We start from the raw sequence: 21,958 nt of genomic DNA, 5'->3' as shown, positions 1-21,958 counted from the left end.
TGTCAAATGATGACCATTTATTGACATTCACTGAGAAAAAAGTATGAAGCCAAGACTTTTTTCAGAGACTGTTGGTGAAATTTTATTTAGAAGGGCACGGCCTAATGGCATGTTGCCAGAAATTGAATTTATTCCACCTTTTGAAATTAGGATTACAGTTGCAGTGAGACCACAACAGTTCAGCAGATTTCAGCTACAAAATTACTTTAGATTCAAACCATAAAATATAGCCTTCAGCAGAGATTTCCAATCTTGAAGCCAATCATTGTGTTCTTCAGAATAGAAGGAAAAACCCACACACCCCTACACTATGGCCGAGTCGATTTTCTTGCTTTCAAGAGCAGAACTTGGCATGAAATTAATTTAGCTCTTGGAGTGAAAAGAAAATTTAGCACACGCTTCACCCCAAACACATGGCTGGGTCATTTTTAAGTTCCAGAAACAAATAAGAACATATGGAGGAATCTGTCTCTTCAGATGTTAATGCTGCCATAAGCCTCTAGCCAGCACAAGTCTGTTAAGTTTAACCTAGTGGACTGCAGACCAATTTGGCTGCATAACAACTCCTGATCTATTTATTTCAAATTGAAAACAAATTAGGCCCAAGTTGTACATATATGCAAGAAGGATACTTGGAAAGGTTTATTCACCTTGCCTATTTTTCTGTCTATGCTGGGGCAACGCATACTCATTTCTACTTGGTTCTTCCACAAACTCCTCAGTCAAGTCACTAATTTTCAGCTCATTTCCATCTATATCAAATTGTAGCAGCACTGGCCTGCTTCACAAGGTTACTGTGAGGAGAAATTGGAAGGACATATTTTGCACAATGCAAGCACATCACTCTCTCTTTCCTCTGTAATAATGTTAGTTGAAAATCAAATAAAGCAGAGGTTTCCTGAAGGGTGCCATATTAATAGTGGAGAAATGGAGAATACCAAGCAATGTCTGGTATACTACAGTCAGGTCCCAGAACTAAAAACAGTTCATAGAGGAACAGTAGCTAGCCTTCCCAAAGGCAGGACAAATATACGATGGTCATGATTACAGTTGATGGCAATTGTCTTTGGACTTGAGGCGTGGGCCTCTCAAACTCTTTAAAAGCCCTTCTACAAATGAATTGCTAGTGACAACCTTGCGGATGGCTTGAACATGCCCTATTGAATACAATATGTCTAAGTTGGCTTAGGCTAACCTTAAATTGGCAAGTTGCACTAAGATGCAGTCTTTAATTCTGCACAACTTTGACGTAGCCACAACTATGTTGCAGCAGAATTAAGGATGTCATGCTCCTACAGCATCTTTGGTTAACAGAGGTTCTCATTTGCAGTGCAAGTAGGTAACTTGGAGAGCTATGTTATTATTTTAGGTTTTGCAAGAAGTCTCTCAAACCATCTGTACAATAGCCATAAAAGTTTTGCTGAAGGTATTTTCTTTCACATGGCTAAAATGAGGCCTGGATTGATCACAGATGGTTGCTGAATATTTCTGCAGCAGTTAACATTGCATATTTTTAATCTATTTTTACACAAACTAGAGCTATTTGCTGTTAAATTAAAAGTTATCTGGTGTTCAAGCATACCTATGACCAAAATATAAAGGTGTCTTTGAGAACACTGAAAGTAGTAAAAGAATTTAATTCCAGAAAGCTGCTACTTATCATTGGAAGGAAAGGCCATCTGCAATATTATCCTTCATTCCCCATAAGGAGAAACATAACAGAGCCAAACTAGCCAACACATACACGACTACTCTGCAGTTATTGAATCAATTTAAATCAATTGCAGATTTGGTCCATCAATGCAGCTATAAGTTAAAGCTTGCCATCATGTTCTTTTTTTTTTTAATGTAAGAACTGCTGTGTTCTGTCAAACCAATGATTAAGCTGGTTCAGTGTTATGTCTCCCAATATTCACTGGCCAAATGATAGAAGAGATTTCTCATCTATGGGCATGGTGGTGCTATAGTCCTAGCAACTGGGGTCATGTGACCTTTTACTATAGAAATTCTGGTCAACATGATTCATAACCACCCATGATTTTATATTCCAAGTAAAAAGTTCAGTAAATTCCTGGCTTTTTAAATGGCAAAGCTTGTTCCCATTTCCTTTAACACTACTGGGGAGATACAAGTCAATGAAATTTTGGCACCTTACTGTAAGGTCTCCTAATGAGGAATAAGACGTGGAGAGGAGAAACAGTCAAGACAACATAATCCTCAAGGAAAGGGGTTGTTGACTTGGTTGGGTTTGGGAGCTGCTGCTCTGCAACTCCACCTGTTTTGAGTGCCAACGTATGTGCCTGTAGAGAATAGTTTAAGTGATAAAATGTGGAGGGGGAGGGGGAAGAGCTGCAAAGCCCCAAACTACAGAATGAGTAAGTTCAAGTTACAAAACACACAAAAAAGTTTTACCCTAAGGTTTGTGCTTTCAAGTTACAGTGACAGGAGAGGAAAATCTATCTGCTAACTATTATGCTATTGCACAATGCTTTCCAATTGGCAAAACCATAAGCATTTGCTTTTTCAAATCTTTGCGATGGAGAAACTCCCTCCTCAATGCACTTACACACCCACCACACCACAATCAGATTAATATTAATTAATTATTTGTAAAGCAGATCAAGTTATTTGACTTGAAGCATATCCACTCTGCCTTTCATGCTTCCACTCCCTTGGGCAGTATAATTTCTTCCATCTCCTTTACCTCGTCTTCCAGTTCTTCTGAAATCCCCTTTTTCATTTCATGAAGGTGGCCCCCTTCCCTTTCCCCAGTAAAAGCTTAGCCATAAAGCATCGCTTCCAAAACCTGGGCTGTAGAGCTTAGTTGAGCAGCTGTGTATTACAGAAGACCCTTTGCATGAAAAGCTAAGCACCAGTTAATAGATTCAGGAGACACACTTTCCTTTTCATTCATCATTAAAAAGGCCCCCAAAATTAACGACTGCCCCCACCCTTTAGCCATTGACACAGTAGCATACAATATACACAAAGGAAAATTGTGCAAAGTACTACACAACAGGGCACCTCATTCTGTCATTTTTTGTTTGGTTCTAAAACACTGACCCGGCAATGTAGGACGCTTCTATTAGAAGAATCCCATAGCAAGTGATGATCCAAGGAACGTGGAGAACTCCTCAAATTCCAAGAGAAGGCTCAAGCAGTTTCAGCACTAGTGACACTCCGCCACAATGCTTAGCATTTTATTTTTATATTTATTGTTTAAGACAGTGTTCCCAAACTCCCCCCCCCCAACTTGAATATTGCTGAGGGTACTGGTGCCACTTAATGATTCCCCCCCACCACCTATTGTAGTAATTGTAATGTGCCATGCCAGGTGCTGTATGGTTTTTAATTGTATTTTTAAGAGAGCTTTTGTGGACCTCTTGAATGAAGCTCTGGTCCATGTACTTAGTTTGGAAAGCCCTGGGTAAGAGTCACATCAGTACAATATTTCACACAGCCATCATAAATCTTGTGCAGCAAACTATGCTAGCAATCCTACACAAAACTATTTGGGACTAAGGGCAGTATCCAGTGAAGTGGTCCTGTTGTTCCAAGGACTTCTGCTTGCCCAACAAACCTTCTCCTCCCTTGCCCAATCTGCTCTTCAGTATTGGGGTACCACCAGAGCATATTTGGGGAGCATGAGAGGAAAAGCACAGAAGTCTTTGCATAAATGGGATGCCCTTGCTAGATGCAACACTAAGTCCAGATGTACTCAGTGGAGCTTGCTTCTGACTAAAGATGCATAGAACTAGGCTGCAAAGTAGATAGCTGTTTGTTTTGTGGTATAAAGTTGACTAGTTCCAAAGGAAAGAGATCTTAAACATGTGCGGAGTAGGACTCCTACTGAAAATCTTCCCATCCCACCCCTCCTTCTTAATCCATATTTGACTTTCCAAAATCTACCATTAAGACATGCTAAAAGCAGTGAAGTATTAGAGGAAAAGAGCTCCAGCTAACACTAAAGGACACAGCAGAAGGGCTGGCACCTACCAACCTACTTTGTAAAGTGGGAAGGGACAGGCAAACTACCCAAAAGAAGAGCACAAATCGTACCAGCATCTAGGGGAACCCCTACCCCCATCCCCCACCCAGTTGAGTACGGTTGTGCCAGCCATCATTATTAAAAACTCTGCAGGTAACATACAGAAATTGGCTGATTAACATTTCTGTTTACTTGGAATCCCAGAAGAATTTACCAGTGTCAAGTGTTGAACTGCAAGGCCATCCCCTCTCCAGTATATAACTATTGTATTACAAAAATATATACCAATGTTATGGTTTACCATAAAAAACAAGATAGTCAATACACACAAAAATATTTGTTTAATTGGAAACCATACATCAATCTGCACCTTTTGAACAGTAGTGCAGGACTTGTAAAACCAGGGTCTCTAAAGTCAGCCTACTGTTCCAAAGAAGATCAATTATTTTAAAAAAGGAAAAGAAAAGAAGAGAGAACCGGGTCTCAAGATTCAGTTTACGCTCACAGTTAGCTTGTTAGGTACATCAATATTCATTTTTCTCCTCTGAGTTACACTAACCATCTTTCCTGGACTGTATCACCAGTATCATGCAGACACAAGAGTTGTAGCTACATACAAGATTTCGTGTAGCTTTCCTGCAAGTTATTTTGTAAATCAGGTAATAGTTTAGGGACAGCAAATGAAGCCATGGGAAGTACAGCAGTGCTTCCAGATTATACCTCTATTGAATTTCAATTGGAGTGGAATCTACGTTCTAATCCAATGACAAATATGGCTACTTTGTGGTAGGAGAGGCTTAATTTTAGAAGAAGGAAAAAGAGCAAGGTCATTCTGGATACTACCTTAACAGTTTCAAACAAAACCATCTCCTGCTTCTTGAATGAGTAATTGGATTACTTTAAGTACAAACAGCTGTGTGATGTTACTTTACATACATAAACCATGAGAATGCTTCCACCAAATCAAACAGTCACTCTTCTTTAAGACTTCAGAAGCATGGGAGAGGGTTAGAAGACTGCACCCAATTTGCTCCCATTTTCATGTGCAGAAAAACACCCCAGAAGCATCAGTCATAGATGTCAGTTGCCTATCACTCAAGTCAATGAGACTATAAAACCCACAGTATCAACACGCAAATAATTCTTTTCAGAAGAATAAGATTTACAATAGCCACGTTAGGTAGCTAGCTGAACAAACACCACACATCACACGAGAATAAGTCAACTGTCTGAATAAGGATTTACTTGAACAGAACCTTGTAAGGGTACACTATACTCAGTCTCTCATTTTAAAGGTTGATTAGATTTTTTTATACAACATAGCCCCTGGCAATTTAAAATAGACCCACTGGAGAATGGAATGGAGAACTGGAAATGTGACATTTCAAACCCAGGCTGCGTGTGTTTTTAACTTCTTTTCTGAGGAAGACTTCTCAGAATCTGTGTCTTCAAACTCTGTTCTATGCCTTTTCTGTCGCCCACGGATCTGCGAGCCATCACTGCCCGGAAGATGCAACTCGGCAGCTTCCTCTTTCGTGCTCACGGTGTGACTGGGAGAGTCTGTTGCAGACAGGCTGCATTCCTTGTGCAAGGATGTGCATGTCTGCACAAGGCTGCCATTATCAGCATTTAAGTGTAATTGTCTTCCTTGAGCCACAGCCTCCTGCTCTCCAAAACTCTGTCCGTTACTAAGGTAAGAAGAGCGAGGGTGCAAGTGACCATTATTGTGGTTTGCACAGGAATTGTCCGTGTTCCTGTCCTCATTGTCATCTGTTGGGTTTCTAGAGTAATTTCCAGATCCACTACAGGTGGCAGCGGTGGAAAATGAATCCTTCGAGACAACCAGTGGGTTGTGGCTGGGTGCAGGTTGACAATTCTGGTTACTTTTCTGCTCCACAAATCCTGCAGGCTGGTTGCATGGCTCTTCAGTGCAACTACTTCGGCCTTTGCATGTGGCTTTGCCATTGAGCTTCTTCATCTCAAACGAATGCTCCACAGTCCCACTGTTTCCATTCCCTTGGGCGACGTTCTCTTGATCCTCCAGCTGCCGCTGATTATCGCATTCATGATCTTGACCATTTCTAGAATTTTCTGCCGAGCTACGTTCCTTGAAGGTTTCCTTGTTGCGGTTTTCAGTAGAGGGATCCTGCCCACTTTGGGTTTTTCTGCTCGTTCCGGGTCTCCCTTCACTTTCACCACCTCCATGCGAAGTTTCGCCATCTTTGTTAGCCGCGTAAGACATATAAGAATAGTGGAGCCACCTGAAAGCTTTGTAGATCTTCCTGTCTACAGATTCACTCTCTGAGCAAGGAGAGACCTTCTCTTTGCGGACCTCAGTATTTGCAGTACTCCTTTCGGGAGATGAGGCTGGAGAAGGAGAGAGGTCATCCACTTTGATCTGGGGATAATCATAGAGGTCTTCGCCTAAGTAGGTACTTGTGTTTTCTGTGCTGGCATTTGCATTAGTCCTTTCTTCCTTTTGTGGCTTCTGCCTGCGCCTTAGTGCGTTGCGTTGCCGGGTTGAGGCACGGCGCTCATTCAGTTCCTCGTCATCTTCTGTGCTGCTGCTGCTGCTGGAGCTGCTTGAGTCATTCTCTTCGGGACTTGGGGACCTGGGCCTCGGGAAGAGATCAGCATCCAGCTCCGTCTCACAAGTATTTTCATCAGAATCAGACTCATTAGAAAGAGCCAAGAGACGCTTGTCTTGGTACCTCCTCAGTGCAGACAAACGTTGCTGGCGAGAAGCCACAGCTTCTCTGGCTGGTGGAGATTCGGTAGATCTCAAGGTTCCCAGGTTATAGGCAGCTTCATCAGATTCTTCCGTCATGTGAGGTGGGGAGTGATGCAGAGATGTGGAGGACTCAGACTCACTATACCCTGAACGCTCACTTACTCCGGCATGGAGCTGCAGAATTGTGCTTTCACTAAGGTCACTGTCGGAATCAGAGCTCCATCCCTCAATCTCTCGACGGACCAAGGAGTCAAAGAAGGCCATCATCCGTGGATCCTCTTGGACTGACTGATTGGCATAGTCATGAGACAGGCCACTGCCACTGTTAAGCACAAGACTAATGTACTCTTCATGTGTGTACAGACAACGGGAATCATCCTCGATTTTACCATCCAGATCTCCTGTGCAACCAGGCTGCCGGTAAGGACTCCAGATCTGTAAAAAGAATAAAAAGAAGTGTTGCTTTATATATATCACCCAGTTGCTATTTTAAGGCTTTCCAGCAACCTACTGATATACCTATATCATTTTGCAAGACTATTGGTGTGGCTGATCTTAAAGAACAATTCTTTTTACTCAGTTTCACAAAATGTTCCATTTCACGTGCAAACTGTTTCCCCACCTACACTTGAGGGTTCACAACTCATAAAATGCTTCCAGCTTGAAATGAAATGAACGCCAGACTGCAGAACTCTATTTTTATCTAATAGGTGTTTACAAGTGGGGGGGAGGGGAGAGAGAGAAAGGAGGTGGTAAGAATACTAGGTTGCTTTCTGAATAAAAGTCTAGGCAGTAAGGCAGGCATTTGTTTCCCAGGAAACTAAAGCTAGAGCTTGTTTTAGAGACGTGTTGTTGTGTTTCAATAAGTTGCATGGTTCAGCATCTCAGCAGTTGTGGATGGCTGCACAATGTAAGCTGAACATCTATAATGTTTGGTGTCTTACAGTGCTTTTATATTTTGTTGGAAGACGTCCAGAGTGATTGGAGCAACCCAGTCAGATGGGTGGGGTAGAAGTAATAAAATAGTAGTAGTAGTAGTAGTAGTAGTAGTAGTAGTTATTATTGGTTCCCCTATACTCAAATGCCATGATAACAGCAGTGCAGCCATTTCCAATCATGTATGCCTATGAGGCTGATGGGGGTGCTTAGAATTTTGCTGTCCTACCAAGTATTTCTTAAAAATACACCTAGGCTAGCACTAAAAGACAATTATATGGTTGAATTAGCACAGATGAGCAGAACCACCTGACACCATTCACCTCCCAGGCAGAAGGCTGTGCTTGCAAAAGAGGATGATCATGCCTGTTAGTGTACATCTATGCTCCTGTAATCACCAACAGCAGACATGATCCATCCTCTTTTGCTAGCAGATCTATGCACATGGGAGGTAAACAGCATAGTAGGACTTGAAGGTAATGCCCATTTATCCTAATCCGCTTCTTAAAAAAATTAATTGCTTGCCAGCCCTTCTGTAGCAGGCCCTACCTTCCCACCTTCATCTAGCCCTCACCTAAGTTGTGGGTTGGGGCCTTCGAGAGACATGCTCTACATATTTATCTTATTTTAGTTCTGCTATTTATTATCAGCCTTTCACCCCAAGGGGCCAGGCCAAGTAAACAACAGGATGGATAATAGAATGGACCCCTGCAGAATTCCACAGGACAATTCCCAGGGTGTCAAGTAACAGCCCTCCCCCAATTGCTCCTTTCTGGAACTGACCCTGGAGGTAGGAACATAACCCCAGTAAAATGGTGCCCCCCCAGTCAGTCCAGAAGAATTCCATAGTCATCACTACCAAAAGTCAGAGAAGTCAAAGAGAATGCAGAGGGTTGCATTCCCCTTCTCTCTCAACAAAAGTCATCAGCCAAGGCACCCAAAGCAGTTTCAGTACAATGAAGAGGCCTGGAGCCAGAATGAAATGGGTCCGGATGCTCAGCTTCCTTCGCACAGGCTTAAAGCTGGACCACCACCATGCTTTTAATCACCAAGAAGGGGATATTTGTGACTGGGTGATAGTTGTTTAGTGCTGCTGGGTCCTGATAGGTCCTCTTAACAGTCCTTTAAAGGAACCAGTTCAGTAAGTAGCTGAATTCAGAAATGCCTCCCTCAAATTACTTCCCCCAGAACAAAAAGTACAGACACGCGGAGGTTGTTCCTATTTTAATTCTGCATAATAACGGAATAGTCCAACTTTGAGGAAGACCTGCAAGGAACACCCATTGGATCACAACATAAATGTGGAATCTGGGGAGATTCCAAATGTCAGAAAGAAAAAAAAATACATACAAGTCATTAGTTCTCATGCATCTGTAGAAAAGTTTGGGTTAGAAAGATAATATCAAAACCAAAGAACAGGTTAGGCAGTAATCAAAAGGGAGAAAATTTAATGGCTATTGAATTTCCCCTTCAATTATTTGAAAATAAAGTCAGGAACTTCACACCCTTCCCTCACTCCATTCTTTCATACCATCCTCAAGCCTAGTCCCCACACCCACTTTGAAAACCTGACTCCTAAAAACATGACTTTGCAGAAGAAATCCTTGTAAAGGCACTTACTACCAAAGAATGTAACAAGATAGACATGACTCCCACCTTACCATTTTCTCCTTTGTTTGCCTGCCAACTAAGATTTCACTTCATGCATCTGACAAGTGGGCTTGAGTCCCTGAAAGCTTATGTCACGATATATGCATTCGTATTGAAGAAGACACAAGAGACACAAGACTGATTGTTTTTTGTTGCAATAGATGAACATAGCTACTCTTTGGGGAGATTTTAGAGTTGGGATAGAAGTTGAGAAGTAAGCAAAGCCCTTCAAAGGAGCAACCTTTTTTATTATCACCTGCAGTTGCCAGGAAAGCCTCAGACTCCTTTTACATGCAGGAAGGTGACCTTTCAGAGATGTCAGGTTAAGTCACATGCCAGCAAGATATTTTATGCTGTGTTCAGGTAGGCTAAATTATGATTTTGCTGCAAGTGTATATAATTAGGTGTGCTACATCAAATTATCCTATAAAAGCAAGAGACAGATAGTAGCTTGTCTCTATGGTTGTCTCCATAGAAACATGGCTGAAAAAACCTTCCATCTCTTACATAGTAGTGCATTTCAATTTTCATTAAAGTATAAATCAGCAATACCTTACAACTTTCCCTCCCACACAGTCTGACAAGTTGCCACTACCATCAATATTCAGTTCAACACTGCCCTCCTGCTGTCAAGCCCTCTACAGACTTCAGTCAGTTTCTCTCAACAGTGTACACAACTCTACCTTTCTACTGCTTGCAGAGCAACATCTGCCTGCCAAGTAAGCTTTTCTGCAGTCTTCTCCATTGACTCACCATTATGTTCTCTCTGAATCATGGTGTTACTTCATAATCTCCATTTAGTTTAAAGTCTCTTATCTTCCACATAAAAACTTTACACAAAATTACTCTGTCATCAAGCCATGCTAACAATTCAAATAAAGCTGGATTTTAAATTTACTTTAATTCATAACACGCCAAAACAGAAAAGTCACCAGCAGCTGTCCACACCCGCTCATCCACCTCTCAAATTCCTCTCCAGGCCAAGTTTTGGCAACCCCTCTAAGGATTTAGGAGCCAGATAGATCAGCTTTCTGAAGGGTTATTAAAATTGGGAGCCCTTGCAAAGAATTGCTCTGTTGGGTTCCTGCCAATTCAACCTTACCCAGGTGGAAATTCCAGTGCAGGGCCTCACATTTTGATCTGAACAGGCGGGAAAGTCTATAAGGGGCTCACAAGGCTGGCCTACAATGTGTGATCGTAGGGTATGAGCTTAGGTGCGAACAATCTGAAGCTGAGCCATTCTTGTCCCAAAATAGGTTGTCTTGCAAAAATGAGAACAAGGCACAGAAAAACTGGAGTTCCAGCATGGCAGTTACATACATCAATATTTCTTCCTCATAATTAGTTTTAAGCTTGTACATTAGAAAAGATAGGCATGTTTCACAAATACACATGCTGAACCTATGATCTAACATGAATTTTCTTTTCCAGAGGCATTCAAGCACCACAACCTTTCAGGTTGGGAGAGCTCTTGAAAAAGAGACTTAATTGAATCAATATCCACCCCCCCGCAAAAAATAAAAATAAAATATAGGTGCAACAAAAGCAACACAGGGGCTGTTTATATACATACATTAATCCAACAGACCAAGTACTGTCATCCAGGAAAGCTTCAGAGCTTCATTGGTTATTACATCCAAATTTCACAAGAGGCTTCAAACTGAACCAATTAAGTCTATGCATACTGTATACCTGTTTGGCAGAAACTGGTGTAAATACAGTTAGGGCAGACGTCTCGAAAACAAGAAGCAAGGCATTTCAATGGTACACAACACTGTGTAATTAAAATCCTTGCTTGTGCTGCTGCCAGATATATCCCTTTTTAAATATGCATTAGTATCTGGAGAATAGGGTGAGAAAGCAGTAGCAAACTCAAAGAGCAAGCCAGAGACACAGACTGAATATAGATTCTTGGTACTGTATTATGCAGACAGGCAGTGGATCATGCTGGCAGGATTTGGGCCAGCCATGACCCCCAGCTTGTAAATTGCCAACAGGGTTACAGTCAGTCAATCAATGTGCAACTGACTAAAGTGTTTACATGATATACCTCAATTACTGCCATTTGCCCTAAAGAGATTTACAAAGCTCTTCAGCGGATGGTTGAAAACAGAACAGGCGTAGAATTAAATCCTCTTGAACCTGCTTTCTAAGCCTGCAGGGCACCTGTATATACATAAAAGAGCTCAAGACGATCTACTCAAGGGTTCAGCTCAACGTCAGGGAGCCAGTGTGGTGCAGCAACAAGGGAGTTGGGACTTGGACCAGGAAGAGTGAGTTTCAAGCCCCTCTCCACCCATGAAACTCCCTCTCTCCCAGCTAAATGGCTACTTCACAGGTTTGTTCAGAGTTTAGAATGGGTAAAATCCTGGATTTGAAGGAAGGCGACGCACATGCGGCCAATGTGTTCTGTGGCAGAACCAAAACCAAATATGTGTACCATCCCCAAAACAGCTAATGTTGTGGTTTGCACCCAACTCCGATAACCTCACTGCTGCACAGGCAGTAGCCTCTAAGAGTGTTTCAAGCAATTGAACATTTCAGACCATCTACTATTTTCATAAATATTTGTCAAGTTATCACTCCTTACAACTGTGTCTTGCATGAACATCTGGAGAAGCTGAGTGTTGTTTCAGATCTTAAGGGTTATTTACCCACAGAACAGGGGGCGCCAGCTATGGACATCCACCGGTATTTACAAACTGGAGAAACTATTGGGAGCACCATGTACATCCCACAACTATGCACATGGATGTAGACTCATTCCCTTCACCCTGCCAGTATTTAGCCCTGGGAACACCCTTTGGCTCCCCACTAAGCTTAACTGAGGGTGACCAACCCAGAGTGTGCAGCTGGGGAGCAAAAGTTAAACTTTCCCAAGCCAAATTTCAACAGGGAAGGGGCGGGAGGATGGGACCCTGCAGGTGTCAGGGAAGGCCTCCAAGGGCATGTATTCATCCACGGACAATGAAAAAGCCTCCTCTATGAAGAAGGGTTCCCTGAGTGGGCATGCTTTCTCTTAAGAAGCACCCCTCAATACAGTTGCTGCTCTTGATAAAAGACAACTGCTTAAATGCCTTGGACAACTAATTTGTGGTTTTTATTGCAATTATTTGTTATGTTCTAAACAGATTTCGTATATGTATATAGTTTTAATTCTATTGATGTTTAATTGGTTTTTTAAAAATGTTTTTAGTGAGTCGTGTTTTTATCTGTAAGCCACTTTAGAATCCTATAAGGGGAAAAGCAAGATATGAGTAAATATTATAATATTGGCTCAAGGAAACCCTTTGTTTCCTTGATCAAGTTATCAGCCCCCCCTTCCATGGCTGCATTTCAGTAAACAAACAACTCCCCACAAAACCCAAATATGTGGGAGACATGAGCAGGCTGCCAACATTTTATCTAGTTTGGTTCTCACTGAGGGGGATAAAGTGTGTGGGTGTCTCGACTGTACCAGCTTTGATTAGTGCAATTATATTAAACATGCCATTTGCTGGTGTGTGTGGCTGCTTTAACTTGTATTTCCCAATAAATGAAGAATATGAAGCACATTCTAGCAAAGAACACAAGTCCTGCATGATCATAGCAACCAACAGTTCTGCTTAAGAACACGCATGAATGAGCAAGGAAATGTTTACACATTTAAAAGAAGTTTCATTTACTTTAATATCTGAAAAGAGGCTACTTAACAGCCATGGCAAAGCAGAGGAAAAGGGCTCACCTTTATAATCTTTTCCACACCTGAGGAGCAGATCATGTAGGTGTGGGGATTAAATCGGACCTGATTCACAATTGAACGATGACCTTTCAATACCATAAATGCACCATTAACCACCCTGCCGATTCCACCTGGAAAAAAACAGCAACAGAAGAGAATAGCTCCATATACCAAAGAATGGCTTGTTTGCACTGAATTTGAAATACTAGCTGTGTACAGCTACAGGCCATAAGTCCACCACCGCCCTTATCCCATTGTGCACCTTCCACTAAATTAGTCACTATTTCATTGGCAGCAACTAAAACTGCCTTAAGTCAAGGATACCCTGACTCTGGACTATGCCAGAGGTGAAATATTCAAAAACTCCAGTAAGCCTGCATGCATACATACCACATATAGTTGTGAAAAAGAGCATATTGATAACGAATATAACTGGAACAGAACAGGCTGAAGACAGGAATGTCTGGTGGAGATGTACAGCAGCATTTCTCATCAGAGGAAGCTTCCAAATCATAGTCAGTCTTCCCCTTAGCAACTTCAGAACTATGGGCAGGCAGATAGATGGCCATTCCATTCTACTACACTGTTGGTACTAACTATTATCCAGAAGGTAAAGTAGTGATGGCCTCAACAGAGATGGGAAGAAAAGCTACTTCAAGTAAAGGGCAAGCCAACACAAATGCATTTGTTTTTATCTACTCTCTTGGTGGTTTACCAATCGATTTTAGTCACTGTAATGCTTATGGCAGATCCATTCCTTGATCCAAACCAGGATTCCAGGTTGCTCTGAGTTAAGTGTAGACTAGTTCACCCCAGGACTTACAATAGGCAGACCAGGGGAAAGGGAATTCTGGAAGGAAGAACAGCAATCTGCAAGTAGCTGCAAGTAAGGAAGGAACTCTAAAACAAACCTGCTATCTAATAAGACACAGTACACGTCCTGGGTCTTATGTTTCTAAGAGTCCCAGGCCTCTGAACCCAACAGGTCTGTGTCTCCTTTATCACAGGAGAACTACCTTCTCTTGGTCATACAAATATAAGGCTGAGTTGGTTCGGTCACCAAAACCATGGACCTTTAGGCAAGTCTGGACAATTACTTAGAAGTGCTGGAAGTACTGAAGAGAACCAGTTTTCTCCAAAAAGCCCTTTGACTGTAGCGCTTGGCAGCACAGTAAAGAACTTATTACTTCATGTATTTCAGCTTGGTCACTCAACTGCACTGCTCAACAAACGATGCCTCTGGAAGCCCAGAAGTGGAACATGAAGGAACCTTCACTTTGTTTTTTAAAAAAGAGCCATGTTGGGGACACAAAAGTGAGAAAGCAGTGACACTCATGACAACATACATAGATCAACAAAGAGCTAAAATTAAAGCACTAAACTTAGTGCACGTGTGTTTCAGTAGTTGTTAATATTGTGAATGCGTAATGCTTTTTTGTGTTTTAGGTATTGCATTTCTAAACTGTTACATATTCGGACTGACTGCATCAATGAATAACACAGTGTTAGGTGAAAAATACAGGTACCTGTATTCCCCACCCCTACAAGGCAAAGAGCAGCTAAGTGGGAGAGATGATTTTGATTAAGAAGGCGATGGGTACGAAGATATATACACACATGTCACACACAAACCAGGAGAACGTCAGCGCTTCCAAGCAGACATGCAAAGGATAGCAACCATCACGGGGTTTACACAAAGGTATGCATGTACAGGAAGGCGGCCCCAATAATGCACCTCTTGCATAAATTGCTAATATTGTAGAATAGTGTTCCCCAAACTCACAATGATTGTATACCTCTTTTGAGATGTTATACCAGTGGTAGGCCTTTTTAGGAGAAGATAATTTCTAGTTTTAACATCATTATTTTATCTAGACTAGAGCAAATTCTGCCATGTACCCTCTGAAACTCTTCAGTGTAACCCTGGGGGTATGCACACCACACTTTGGGAAACACTGTTCTAGAAGACTGCTTTTCCTAGCGCTAGTAACTTAATTTGGAAGATTTTTCAGGAACACTCACCTGCTTCTGGATCCGGAGGAATTCTCCACATGTATAAATTAAAATCATCAGAGCCAGAGAGGATGTACTGTTAGAAATAAAAATACTAGTAAGTTACAACAAATTCACCACTAAGGCAGCCCTTGAAATATACATATTTGGAAGATTCCAATAGCTTGATTATATGATGCAATACATATATATTCTACATGCCCAGAATTTGTATTGTTGGTGTGGTGGCAGGTCAAGGACTGAAAATATAAAGACCAGGGATTCATGATAAACCAGTGGGGAGAGAGAAGGCTTTGATTTTAAAAATCAACAGGCTACAAAAATGATAAGCTACAATCTAATGCATATTTACTTTCCAGGCCCATTGAAATTGTACCCATAAAAATCATGCTACACAAGTCAAACACCTGTCCCTGTTCTAGTCTTCATTTATGATTTATTTGCTTTAACATCAATGGAATTCTCCCTCAAATTCACTCAATAGCCCACTGTATGAAAGTTCAAAGTACAGTACTGATAATTTTAAAAGCTTCCTTCCTCCAATGTGGAGAAGCCTAGCTGCTTTACCCAACTTGGATGTGCGCATACCAACTGCAAGGATATTTTGTCCTCATCCTAACCAGAATTCTCAAAATGTAAAGTCAAGGTGTTCTGGCACTCCAGCCTAGTTACTGCCAGAAGAAAACAGTCACACAAGGAACTCCTTTCCATGTGAAATTTTATAGAGATCTGCTTATAAGAGGACAGCTTTAGAGAAGTGCTGCCAGTGGAGTCCCTTTTGGCAAATGTTAACCATGTCCAAAAAAGGATCTAGCACAGGAAAGTTGCTCAGGCTATAGATGTGAATGCAACTACACATTTCCCCCCAATAACTAAAAAGTATCTTGCACTTAACAGCCAGCCAAATGCAGCCACACTCTGCTGGTGGCTGGTGAGTTTCACTAAGCTTTCACAATTGCAAGTGTCCCAACACAGAGTTGTAGCATAGTCACCCTGTTTAATAGTCTTAGTGTAGAAGAAGTAGCAGTAATAATAATTCTATTATTTATTCCCCACCCTTGTTTGCGTGAAGGTTCCTCAAGAGATGAAGTTTCCTAAAAGAAGGAAAAATGAAGACCCATCTCTGTTCTAGTCAGTTGTTTTTTAGGAGCGTGGTCAGAGAAGCTGCTCTTGTAGGATAATATGAAGAAAGTTGTTAAGAAATATATGCTGCCTGCTGTGTCTCCAGCACTGAGGATACATCACGTGAGACACCATGGCCTGGTTCACAAGGCCTGCAAAACCAGACCTTACCTTACTAAGCCTGTGTTGGCTCCTGGAGAGAAGCTTATAGCCGCTGTGCTCCTCCCTGGGCATTTTTGCTGCAGCACTGTGCCAAAGCAAGTCAGGATTGGTTTCGTGTGTTGTCTGAACTTGGGCTCATGGCTAAGCTCTCTCCTTCCTAACCTCGTGGTTAGCAAGCAGAGCGCTGAACCACAAGCCCCTGTTCAGAAGCCATGCAGCAAATGGGACTGGAGCGGAGAAAAGGTGCTGCAAGCTGCTCTCTGGGATCCTGCACACTTGCGTGGTTTCCCTAATTCAAGGTTTAGCTTAGCATTTCATGCAAATCAGGCCCAAGCCTACTCTCAAGAAGTGTGTGACCTAAAGCAGCAAAAAAAGTGCTTCTCATGCCAACTGCCCCCCCCCCATTTCCTACTCCCATCAAGTTCTTCAAACATTAAAAGAATGTGTTCAAACACAACATTAACTGTCTTTTGGGGGAAAATATTCAAAGTCATTTGATGAGCAAAGATGTAAATCATCCTCCATCTGTGACTAGCTGCAAACAACCGAAAGGGGAGAGGAGGAAAGGCTTTTGGATGACAAGCTGCTGATTCAGAAGTTTGCCTTAGAAGGAAGAAAATTCCCAGGCATGGTTAATAGCTGTTGCTGCACAAAGCAGCAATCCCAGAACTCTATAAACATGCCTCAATTGTTTAGAATGAGCCATCCTCAGACTGCTGGCTCTGCTGCTTCCTTGCCTGCCTGAACCTCCCTCCCATTTCTGCCCCAAAAGGAGAACATACTACAGGCAACTGATGCAAAAGGGAATATGATCGGCAGCGGTTACTGCGGTCTTAATAGCAGTGCTTTTTGCACATTCTGGAATTCAGCCACCAACAGGAATAAATGTTTCTTAACTACTGTCTGCTGGAAAACGGTCGGCATCTTGAAGCTTTTATATTTCCGTAGGTTTTGCTGAATGCAAAGTATTAAAGAGGAAAATTAAAGCCAGCCCTTTTTTCTTGCTCCACATTTGCTTGCTTCTTTTGTGTAAGGCAATTCATGACTGACAGAGCTTCTTACATCTTAAAGAGCCAAATTACACATTAGGTTAGCTACATAACTGGGCCTTTTAAGATTTTTTGTTTTTACACAGTTCACCAGCACAGGGCTCCCAACGCTTATTAGGACCCTAGTGTGGAGGACTGGAGTGTTATTAACCCTTAATCTCTCAGCTATGACACCAAGAAATCCCCTCAGCACTTTTACACTTCAAATAATTGCTTGTTGTTGTTTAAATAAAGAGACAAATAAACAAATGTTGCTTTAAAAAATGGATGGCCTGCTTGACACCACAGGTATGGGATATGACTGACAACTAAACCAGGGCTTAAGAGAAGAGTGGCTTGCCTAAAGCCACCCACACCGTTCACAGCACATGCAACTTCCAAAATTCGGTTCAGTTTGGATTGCCATCTTCACACTTAAGTGCTGTTGAATCTTTCCCTTAGTTCCCCACCCTGCCAACAGCAGCACTCGAAAAAGTTTCCCAGGTTGTTCATCTGCATGAACTGTCAAGTCTGTGGCAAAAGCCAGTTCCCACTCTCAAAATAATCACAGGAAGAAGAGCATCTTACATCTCTTCATATATAAAAAATTCCATAAATTCTGAAGCAAAGGAGGGTTGCTATAAATTTCAATACTGATAACTGTAAAACCAATTGTTCTGTTTTGTGATATGCTGCTTATTTAAACAAACACGCTCTACAGCTCTGTACACACACATGTGCACCCAAAGTATAAAACTGATAATTAGGCAGAAAATCAGGAATGACATATTTCTGGAAGCAAGAAAAGGCATAAAATAAAGGTATGCTAATAAGAGTAAGCTATTGGGGATAAAAATTACTTCAACGTTCAAATGTTCAGATTAATTCCTCACTCTTTGACCACTCAAATATAATTCTTAAAAAAAAAACCCCTAGCCTTCAGCTGTTTGAACAGTATATATCATGTCAATATCAGAAATTAAATACATGGCCCTGCCTATATTTGCTTTCAATGTAGGTCTCATAATAGCCACTGCTGCCCCCCACTGGCAGTATAGGGTAATTCCAGTGCTTCACCCCAGTAAGCTCACTACTTAAAGTTACCAAGAATATATTTCTTACGGCCTTAATGAAAACATTCAAAATTAATCATTGTAAATGCATTTGAAGATAATCAGAAAACCTTCATAAGGTGTATTTAGGTCATCATTCCCTGAAATCCCCTGTTCATCATCGAAGTACAACTGTTTCAACATTAGGCTTGTAAAAAATGGTTTGTCCACATCTAGTTTATAATTTGAAAACAAGCCTGTATGCCTGGTGGAATTAGGGAAATCTTATCAGTTAAACTTAGAGAACAACACTGCTTCTGAGAGGGAATTCACATGGTATGAAGTAGTCAAGTGCCTGCCCTTTCCGACTAAAACTGATACAGTGGAACCTCGGTTTTCAAGCGTCTTGGAAGCCAAACGATTCAGAACCTGAACGCCGAAAACCCGGAAGAGAATGCTTCCGTTTTTGAACGAGCCTCAGAACCAAGACAAATTCCTAGTGCTGCAAAAGCATGCAAAAAAAATTCCCCAAGATTGATGGGGGGGGGGGGAGAGAATGCTGCCAGTTCTATTCTTAAGCGGCACTGAGCAAGTTCCCTAGTTTATTTAAAAACAAAACAAAGCAGCATGTAAATGAGTTGTTTTAGCCATTGCTCTTTCTAGGAGCACCATGTTGAAAGGCAGAACCCAAAGCATCCTGACCAGAGTCTCTCAGTGTGCAGAACTCATCCTAAGGAATGCTGGAAGAGCAGCCCAGTGACTGCTGCATTCCTGAAACTTTCCTGCACATGCATAATATCAACAAAGGAGACTGAGTGGTGATGTAATGTCTGAGGACATGCCACAGAGTAAAGATAATTTTAGTTTTATTCAGAGAGCACACGTTAACTCTTGCTTGAAAAAAGCAGCAAAGGAGTGCTTTTTATTACCGGTGGCCCAGAGCTTTGCTACATCTACAGTAAAGCAAAAGGGAGTGGGGAAAACAAATTTCAGAACTAAGGAGAAACGAAAGAGGCAGCACCGATCTAAAACAAAGGAAATTTCTCGTCAAGTTTTGGGAGTCATTCCCTAGAAGGCCGAGATCTTGCTAAAGAAATTCATATTTCACCAAACTTTACTCACTTTTTTATTGACAGAGGAATCAACCTAAGTAGAAAATGGGGGGGGGGCACATGCATGACTCCCGTGTGACACAGGGAGGAGCCAAACACAACAACAGTGCAGCTTCAAGGGCTGCTGGCTCCTCCTTTCTGGAGCCTGGCCTCCTCCTCCTGCCACTGGCCCGGGGCTGCTTCCCCTCTCTGGCAGCAGCAGAAGAAGCGTCCAACCACTGAATCAGCACTGCACTCAGCTCCACACTCAGCCTCCTCTGCAACTGATTGATATCAAAATTGGGATGGCACCCCCCCCCAATATTTTATGGGGCGGTGAAGGGACTTGGGCCCCTTAGAGTTGGCGCCTATGTGATAGAGCATCAGTGTAGTTACAAGAAACTAGACTCCCCCTCACATAATGCCACCAAAACCAGGCATTCTGAAGACTACTTTTTCTCCTCTCTCTTCTACTGCCTAAATAAAATATATGCAAGTTCCCAACAGCATTCATTTTAATTTTTCTCCAGCCCCCTCCCCCTCTCCTCACCATATTGCACCAGGCTTCTTCTTTTCTCCTCTGTAACAAAGGAAAACACTCGCCCCCTTCCAAAAAATAAATAAATGGTGGTGCAACTGGCCTGAGCCACATGAGGTCAGATAACCCGCTAGTACAGTGGTGCCTCGCAAGACGAAAATAATCCGTTCCGCGAGTCTCTTCGTCTAGCGGTTTCTTCGTCTTGCGAAGCAACCCTATTAGCGGCTTAGAAAAGGGGGGGGGGGAGCGGAAAAAATCGCAAGACTCGCAAGACGTTTTCGTCTTGCGAGGCAAGCCCATAGGAAATTTGTCTTGCGAAGCGCATCGAAAAACGGAAAACCCTTTCGTCTTGTGAGGCATTCGTCATGCGGGGCACCACTGTAAGTCATCATAACCCACTAGATCATCAATATCCTAAAGGGTAGGTCTGAAGACACATGGGGTCATCACAATGCAGAAACAAAGCAGCTTTGAGTTTGGTCGGTGCCTGGGTGGTGACCGAACCACATGCACACCCCTTTGGATTCCATGATGAAAACACGTGGGATATAAGTTTAAGAAATATGTAGAAACAAAGGGAAAGCAAATAAGCACATTATCATCTTTCTAAAGATTTGCACCAGCCATCTCAAATCAAGGCAACATGGTGTACCACCTACTCCCAATTAACATTTCTGCATTAGCCAAGGCACGATTTGTATGGAAATATAGCCATGTAGCAGCTCTGCATGGCGTGCCATTTGCTTGCAACTATTCGCTGTGAAGCATGGCCCAAGTTCTCGCATACCACAGTAATATGGTGAAACGCAGCAGAGCCATGTTGCAAGCAGCTGTATGCACTAAAACAGCTCGCCATGTGGGGCTTTTTTGGAATAAACTTGTATGATGCGTTGATGGAGTGGAAACGGAGCCTTAGCTACCAGTTCCATTACCTTGTTTAGTATCAAAGTGTTTCATTTCTCCCCTTTAATATGCCTAGTCAGAAAGTCACATTAGTGGGGTGAAGTGGACAGTGGATTTCAACCAGAGACATACAATTTCTAATGACCACCCAAAAAAGGAGCTCAGTGGACAACCTGGGTCAGCTACCATCTTTCGGCTTACTTCACCCCACAGAGTTGGCTAAGTTGTGTGGGTATGTTGTCCAGGTCTCTCAGTATTAACACCCTCCTTTGTTTTAAGCAAGGGGGAAACTTAAATATAGGCACACTGACCCTGTGTTTTAATGCCATGCCATCAATGCACTTGAAGTGCCCACTGAGCCAGTATGGTGTAGAGGTTATATTGTCGGACTAGGACCTGGGAGACTGGGGTTCAAGCCCCCACCTGGCAGTGAAACTGACAGAATTAACTTGCATCGGTCACTCCCTTTCAGCCTCAACAGGGTTGTCGTGGGGATTAAACAAGGAGGGAGGGAGCCATATATGCTACTTTAAGCTCCTTGGAGAGCAAGGTGGGATATAAATGCCACAAGTGAAATATTTATTCAGCTCACAGAATTGGCAACTGAGGCTCTTTACCTGATCGCGATCACCCGCAAAACAGCAGCTTTTCATGGTACAAGAATTAAAGTATCCTTGGTTGTCAAACTGGAAGACAGGCAGACGGGAGTGGATATCATAAAGGACTGGTGGCAGCCGACGTCTGAGAGCAAGCAGCTGTGTTCCATTGCTGTTAAACCGCACACTCATGGCACTCTGAAGTGATAGATTCCCACCATACCGGAGCAGGGAACTAGGAAACAAGAAACCAAAAAGAATCAGATGGGCCGTCGCAATTTACCTACCATGAAGCATCTATCAGCCATCCCTCCTTATCACAAGAAGGCAGGAAGGAGTTCAAAGGAGGCAGAAAGTCTATAGATGTGTAACTAGTTGTGTTCCATGAACCACACTTCTCCATATATTACTCAGATGTCCTAAATAA

General features: G+C 42.3%; 1 protein-coding gene and 1 long non-coding RNA gene across 3 annotated transcripts in view; one reads left to right on the top strand and one right to left on the bottom strand.

The window, feature by feature from the left end:
* The window catches only part of LOC309378378, a 35,545-nt gene extending 20,505 nt beyond the window's left edge, over positions 1-15,040 (top strand). The window contains exon 3 of the long non-coding RNA XR_014172040.1: positions 14,228-15,040. This is a non-coding gene — a long non-coding RNA (uncharacterized lncRNA). The remainder of the gene's footprint in view (positions 1-14,227) is intronic.
* The window catches only part of DCAF5 (DDB1 and CUL4 associated factor 5), a 41,864-nt gene continuing 24,216 nt past the window's right edge, over positions 4,311-21,958 (bottom strand). For both annotated transcript variants that reach the window (XM_081926406.1, XM_081926407.1), the window contains exons 6-9: positions 21,553-21,766; positions 15,049-15,115; positions 13,030-13,157; positions 4,311-7,154 (exon numbers count right to left, since the gene is read on the bottom strand). In XM_081926406.1, coding sequence (XP_081782532.1) covers positions 5,373-7,154; positions 13,030-13,157; positions 15,049-15,115; positions 21,553-21,766 — 2,191 coding nt within the window. In that variant the 3' untranslated portion in view covers positions 4,311-5,372. The remainder of the gene's footprint in view (positions 7,155-13,029; positions 13,158-15,048; positions 15,116-21,552; positions 21,767-21,958) is intronic.

The sequence above is a fragment of the Podarcis melisellensis genome, assembly GCF_964234715.1.
Source record: "Podarcis melisellensis genome assembly, chromosome: 1".
In the NCBI taxonomy this organism is placed as follows: domain Eukaryota; kingdom Metazoa; phylum Chordata; class Lepidosauria; order Squamata; family Lacertidae; genus Podarcis; species Podarcis melisellensis.
The sequence above is the reverse complement of the archived record's forward strand: the minus strand, read 5'-3'. Positions and strand labels throughout refer to the sequence as shown.